Source organism: Osmerus eperlanus, chromosome 12 (assembly GCF_963692335.1).
Source record: "Osmerus eperlanus chromosome 12, fOsmEpe2.1, whole genome shotgun sequence".
In the NCBI taxonomy this organism is placed as follows: Eukaryota; Metazoa; Chordata; class Actinopteri; order Osmeriformes; family Osmeridae; genus Osmerus; species Osmerus eperlanus.
Window position 1 is genome coordinate 10,416,396 of NC_085029.1, and position 7,389 is coordinate 10,423,784.

The 7,389-nt window shown below is 51.3% G+C and overlaps 1 protein-coding gene across 1 annotated transcript in view; it reads right to left on the reverse strand.

Annotated features, from left to right (window-relative positions):
- Positions 1-4,392: 4,392 nt before the first annotated feature.
- The window catches only part of trrap (transformation/transcription domain-associated protein), a 50,114-nt gene continuing 47,117 nt past the window's right edge, over positions 4,393-7,389 (reverse strand). The window contains 3 exon segments of the mRNA XM_062475371.1: positions 4,393-5,401; positions 5,404-5,485; positions 6,130-6,373. Of these exon segments, the coding sequence (XP_062331355.1) occupies positions 5,202-5,401; positions 5,404-5,485; positions 6,130-6,373 (526 nt within the window). The 3' untranslated portion in view covers positions 4,393-5,201.

Sequence of the window (7,389 nt, forward strand, 5' to 3'; positions counted from 1 at the left end):
GAAACAGAATAAACGCCCTGACTTTTTCAGAAGTTGGATACTCTGGAGACTCTATTGTCCAATCACACACCTCAGAAACGTCCTCTGATCAACCTGGACTGATCTCATCCAATCTTAGGGCCTGAGATAATGTGTGTGTGTGTGTGTGTATATCATAAATCATCTGGCGCCTTCTGAACACCTTTTATATCTGGAACTTCCGTTGTGATAACTCCTGTTATCAGGAAAACCAGAACGTTCTTTTCCCCTCATCCTCCTCCTCCTCCTCCTCACTGCAGAGACTGACTGCAGAGCCCAAATTATACAGCAGGTCAGCTCTAATGAGAAGGTTTGGAACAGGAGGATTTACTTTAAGCCAGTGAACCCACTGGCTTCCCACTGTTGATTCATTTTCCAGCAGTGGTTTATCCGAGCAGCTACCTCGCGTTGGAACCGTAAGATAGTTGCAAGATAGTTTACTGGTTGCTACGGTAACTTAAATGCCCATCTTCCTCCCCATATCAAATCAGTTGTAGCTGCAAGCCTTCAGACGGATTCATCCAGTCATTTCATGTACTCCAGAGCTACCATAGCTGCATAGTGAGGCTGCATTTGTTCTCAATCACTGTATCTGATACAAAAGCCTAGTATGCTAATGGGTCAGAGCTCAGCCTGAGTGGAGCAGAGAGAATGAGAGTCGTGTTGAAACATTTCACTTGCAGATTCAGTGGAATGAGGAACTGTTCTCTCCATCTCAGGGTATTACTGCAGTAACAACTCTCCCTAACCTGATTAAGAGCACATTGAGACCTGTTCTTTTCATTCTCAGGCAATTTGCACACTAAATCTCCATGGTGATTCTTTAGTACGTTGGAACACTGCATGTTGCTTTGGTTCCGATGTCCTTTTGCCGCTGTTAAGAAGGGTTGGAGAGGAGATGAGATGTGAAAAGAGAGGTGGAGAGGTGAGGTGAGGAGATGGGAGAAGATAGGAGATGAGACACCAGAATGTGTTGTGGTAAACTAGCTGAATTAGATTTCCTGAGGTGCAAGGAGGGACAGCCAGAGATCTGGAACTCATTAGTTTATGTACATTAGCAGCAGAATCTAATAGTTTATTCATACGAGGGCAGCTGCAAGAGCACTGATGATTTAGTATGATGCCTCTTTTATGGAAATCAAACACAGAAATAAGCGTTGTGTGAGCGTGGAGGACAATTACTCCTCCGTGTTCTTTCACTCTCTGACACATGCATGTGCGCGCACACACACACATACATACAACCATCATCACTCTCCCTTATCTCTCCTCCCTGTCAGGGTGTATTTGGCCTGTGCTAACGAGTGGCGTGCATTAGGTACTCCTGCCACCCTGGCCAGGTGTGCCTGTCCACAGCAACCATCAACACACCCATCTGGAAGACCTACAACTACATTAGCTGATATCAGTTTATGAATACTTCATATGTCACAATGCTGTTCTGCTCAGACCTGTCCCTGTATCTGCTTTGTTTCAAGAATAGTGAAGAAACAGGCACCGTGCTGAAGTAGAGATGAATATGGTAATGCAGAAATAAGTCATGCGATCCTCACACACCAATTAGAAGTCAGACCTCGGACTCCTCTTCCTGCCAATCAGTGTGATCTGGACTCTGCCGCGTGGCTGATGGGCTGTGATCTGTTATCGTCCCCCAGGCCTGGCCTCTCCGACAGGCTAAAGAGGTGGTCTCCCTCCACTGGAGGTAGAAATGAGTCTGGCTGTAGGTCCTCTTTCTTTTACCCTTCTCAGTCTGTCTGTCTACATGTCTGCAGGCATGTGTCTATCTGTCTGTGTGTCTGTCTGCATTCCCTTATTTGTCTTGGCCCAGTTTGTCTCCCCGTCTCATCAGGCATTGTTCTCCCCTCCTCTCTCCCCAATCTCCTAAGTATTTGTCTTATGCATTCCCATTCTTTTGTCAAAAGATAGTTTGTCAGAAGATAACACCCAATGACATTTCCTAAACTGACAGAAAACACATCATGAGATTGGCGTGGGAATCTAATTCTAAATCCCACGGTGAATTAACGAGCCCGGCCGTATGGGACGATGATGGATGATCCAGTCCTTAACTCCTTTTGGTGTTCTAAACGCGTAGGAGGAATAAGCGAGGGGGATGAAACACCTCCTCCTCCTCCTCTTTATGTCAAGCTTGTGACAGACGGCTCCACTCTAGATGTCCATGCCTGTCTGTGAGACGGCGCAGGCCGATGGTCAGCTGGTTCTCTTTTCGCCTTCTCAGCTGTTTTGCTGGCCGGGCTGGTCCAGTGTCTTCACGGCACCTTGAGAAAATTGAAAAGTTTAAGTGTTTCTCAGATACAGGTGTCAAGATACTTGGTTTTCCAGTCTGACTGGTTACTCCGCTGACAGACCTGGCTTCTCCAGTCAACCCTCCTGTCTCTGGCTGCTGTCTGGCTTCTGTCTGGCTGCTGTCTGGCCAGCATCAATATTTCTCCCCTTCCCTCCCCATGTACCTCCCAAGGGCTGAATAATCAAAAGTGAGTGTGGTGACAAGTTGTTACATGAAAACTGTACAAAAGAAAGGAGAGTGCATCAGAGGAGAGTGTGTGTGTGTGTGTGGGGGGGGGGGGGGGGGGGGGATGAGGTCCGGAGGTGAGTGGGGATGGGAATACGATGGAACACCTGGCGTTTTGTCCCTTCTACACAGCGCTCCCGCCGCCACGTGCTGCGCTCTGTCAGAACACTCCCCCGGGCTTATGGGAAGTGAATTGGTGTCTGACTTCCTTTCAGGTGCTTCTCTCTCCCCCCCCTCCCTCCAGGCCCACTCAGACAGCTGTCAAGGTGAGACAGTTTAACATGGTGAGGCTCCAATGCCCTTGTCCAATTTCACTTTGGAGTGAAGCTGGGCTGAACATGCCAATCCTGATATTACCAAACAAATTAAATCACGCGCCTCAGAGCAGGGGAGAGGACAAGAGAGAGGGGAGAGAACAAGAGAGAGGGGAGAGGAAGAGATGGAGTGAAAAGGGGGGGAGGAGGAGGGGGCAGGCTGTCAAAGTGGGTAGCTCCTCGCTTCGCCTGCCAGCCGACCAGGACATCCTTGGAGGAGAATCATTAATTGGTTGAGGATGTGGGTGCTGTGTGGGGAGTGGACAGACAGGCAGGCAGGCAGGTAGTCAGGTATGGAGGAAGGCAGACAGGCAGTCAGGCACGGACGGACGGGCGGGCAGACGCTCAAACTGTGTGGGAAATGAAGCGACAAATAACGGGGAGACAAGAACGGAGGTAGGTACTGGGGCGCACACAGAGCGACCAGAGCCCTCACAGCTGTCCTGGTTCCGCCCAGCTCTCTGGATGACTGCTCTCATCTCTATGCCCCAATGACGCACAGAGAGGCGTCAGTCTGACTCCTGAGGAGTGAGGGGGGGAACGAGCGTGTTGGTTCATACATGCACACCAAAAGAAAACCACATCGCAAACAATATGAGACGCATGCCGAGTCTACAGTGTTAGACGTGTCGACGTGCATCCCTCTCGTGTGACACAGCATGAGGACATTGAAGGAAGGATCCATTAAGCCTATCTGGGACCTCTGTGTGTGTGTCTGCCTGTCTGTGAATGACACAGTCCTCCACAGCTTCCATCACCAGAGTAAATCCACTCCCTCCTTAAATCGCTCTAAACATCCGAACACAATGCACCACACACCCAGGGTGCTCGGGGGGGGGGGGACTTGGGCCGACGCCAGGCGAGGCATAGGCAGGATACAATGCAGCTTTGACGAAGGTGAGACTTGGCTTTCCCCCCTCCTCTGTCTCCCTCACACAGACACGGCGCTCGGACGCGAGGCGACACGGGGCGGGAAAGCGTGCCTCTCACCGCGGCAGGCCTTCCTGCAACACGCCTTCACACGGGCCGGATCCAAAGGTTCAATGTTGGAATAACATGTTCAAACCTGGTTCTGTGCTCCACCCATGGCAAACAGATGAGGGTTTGGATGAGTGCTGGTGCACAAGAAATTAGAGAGCATCAAAAGAGTTTGGAGGCAGCGAGATAGCTGGAGGCAGTGAGGAGCGGGGATAAGTGTGTTTGTGGGGGTGGGAGAGAGAATCGTGTGTGTGAAAGAGAGAGGTGGTTTATGAGAGCAGAGGTCCAGCTGACAGTGTGAGTAACTCAGAAGGCCAGGCCACACCGAAATCTCCTTCTGACGTGGATTAATCAGCCTCCTGGGAAGCAGGCAGAGCGGCAGCGTGACCCCCACCTCGCTGCTCCCCTCCTGGGCTTCCTCGGCAGGAGGATGGGGGTGGGCCTGGAGGACACTGCCTCAAGGTGATAAAAGCAAGGTGGGAAATCAGTGAGTGTACAGCACGGACTGAAATGGTTTGCAGTCACTTTGTCTGAGTCACAAGAAATATATTTAAAAAAAAAGAGCATTTTAATAAAACAAAATGCATATTTACATGGCAGAATAACAATCCTTTAGTTGGTATAAAGCTGTACCTTTACAAAAGAGGGGGGAGACGGCATACAAAACCTGGCTTGAGGCAGGCCAGCTTCACCAGGAACACTAGTAACAGAGGCAGGCAGCCTCACTGTCTCTGCTGCCACACTGCAGCAGTCGTGCTGAGTACAGGATGGAATACTGGACTGTATAGAGCACAGTACAGTACAGTACAGGATGGAATACTGGACTGTATAGAGCACAGTACAGTAGAGTACAGTACAGGATGGAATACTGTACAGTAGAGACAGGACAGTACAGGTATACCCTTACACCGACTCCTCTGGCCCCTTGAACTAACTCAAGTTAAAATGTATTTTAAAGTAGCTAATAAACAAGTCATACTACAGCTAGTGGAAACCAAACAATACAGCTTTATCAGTTATTCACAGGAGGACATTATTCTTCAATATTCAGGGATATGTAAAAAAGGGATCTAAGCATTAGTTCAATGGTTTTGTTTTAAATAATGATGCAAAAGGATATTTCTAATCAACGAATAAACAGGATCTTCAGTAGAAGTGGACACAAAATCGTTTTTCCATTTTAACAACCTCAACTGTTCCTTCCGCAGTAAAGAGTGTTCCTGCGTGTCCATCCAGACTGCTATGCCCACCAAAACAGCTGACAGCACAGTCTCCACATGGTTGACATGACAACAACAAGACAGGAAGTATCATCCCTTTCCCAGGATTCTTCCATACTGTTGGCCTGAAGTCCTCTCCTATAGCCAGGGGTGCCAAGCCGGGTCCATGCGACAGAGGTTGTCCAGACTGTTGGCTGCAGCCACCAGCGTGTTCACCTTACTCTCCCCGCCCTCGAACTGGGCAAGGTTGTGGAGGCGGGTCATGATGGCGGTGACAGCCTTCTGGACCAATGAGACAAGCTGCTGGGAGTCCATGTTCTCTGGTTGGCCAGCGGGGACAGGGGCATGGACGTGTCTTCCTGGGTCTTCTTATGCCAGGCAATGATCTCATCTCGAAGGACTGCCTTCAGGATGCCGTCGACCTATCGGAGGAGAGGCGGAGAACGGTCAGGGGGACAGGAAGGTTCTAAATGGGACGCAAAGGTCAAAGGTTGTGAAATAGCCTAGGCGTCCAGGAGGTAGGATGTAGAGAGAGGCTGGGGTGAGTCTGACCTCTTACTAGCCATCTGGCTCGGACACAAACGAAACATCTGATTTCAAAGTTCAATTTGTAGATATCCGTCTCTCACCCATGGGAACATCCAGAACTACTTCAAACCAGAACTGGGATGAAGGGAGACGTATTTTTACATCAGCGTGAGAAAATCAAATGAGAACCTCGTTTCATCCCACTTGTCCCTGTCAGGATGGGGATGAATTGCACCGCCATCACCTCTGAAGAGGCCTCAACTCTCACACTCATTACCCCAGCCAGCTCCTGTTATCCTCTCACCTGTTCCACGCTGCGTGTGAGAGAGAGTGTGGAACCGGTACCCACGTGGTTCTGCTTCTCCTCCCCCACAAGCAGCGGCACCGTCTCCCAGGTCAGGACGCCTCCCGGGGGTGAGGTGCTGCCCCCCCACCCCGCCCACCCCCCCCCCCCGCCCCCCCCCCGCCCCCCCCGCCCACCCCCCCCACCCCAGCCCCTCAGAGTGAACGTCTGGATCAAGCGTCTCCCCCCCCTCACCTTGAAGTTGGGCTGCGCGAAGCAGCGCGCCACGGCGATCATGGAGGCGGTGAGCGGGCCCGACACACCGATGGGGGTCAGGAACTCGGAGATGTTGGGCGTCAGCCGGAAGGGCACGGGCCGGTTGGCGTCCAGGTCGCCCGAGGCGTCGTTGATGTCGAAGCGGAAGTAGGAGACGTTGAGCTTCCCCGTGTCCTGGAGGGAGAGGAGACGGCCCAGGGGATCAGGAGACGGCCCGGGGGATCAGGACACTCATCTGAATAGATCGATAGGGACGCCAGCTCCAGATAGGAGGAGCTGGGGTGTGTGTGTGTGTGCGCGCGCGCGTGTTTGTGTGTCATTTCAGGCACAACAGAGTTTGATCTTCCAACATACGAGCCGTCTATAAAGGCTGTCTTTCTGAGGCTTCCTCCAGTCCCTACAGCCCTCTATGACCTATAAATAGCTGCTGTCCAGAGAGAGATAAATAGATAGAGACAGCACGAGAGAGGGGGATGGAGAGAGGGAGGGAGGGATGTAAAAGACGAAAACAAGGCTTTAACAACACAATGGCTGTTTTTATTGATCTGGGACACCAGACGCTGTAAAAAGCCAAACTATCACCAGGAGCACATCTATAATGTTGCAGCCATCCCCCACTGCTCTCTCTCTATACCCCCCCTTTCTCTTTGTCTCTCTCCATTCACCTGTCTCTTTCTGCCCCCCCCCCCCCCCCCCCCCCCCCCCCCCCTACACACACACACTCCCTGGTAAGTGAAGTGTTCCTGCCCGGGCCCCTGTGTATGTAGAGAGCAGAGAGGAGACCAGCTGCTTCGTATGAGAAGGTGAGTGGCTCTGACAGCTTTATCAACACGCATTCATTCATTTCATTTCCCTTAAAGCCCCCCCCCCTCCTCCTCCTCCTCACCACATCCATCTTCTCGCCCCCCCTCCTCCTCCATCTATCCTCCTTTTTGTAAGGACCTGGAGATGAGAGGAGGAGGAGGGGGGCTTAGCTGCCCCGGGGGACTCTGATAAGCTTACAGACGGTGGACTGAGGGTGTGACTGGAATGCTAATGCTAGCTCCAGTAAAAGCTAAGAAGACATTTGAGGGGGGGGGAGAGGAGGAGGGAAGAAGATTCACGTCAGACGGATTTAGAAAAGCCAAGTCCATCTTCACCCTGGTCAGCAGCATTACAGCAGAGATTTCAATCTTTAGAGTCAATGTCTCTGTGTGTGTGTGTGTGTGTGTGTACGCTCTCTGTTAAAGGGTCCATTTG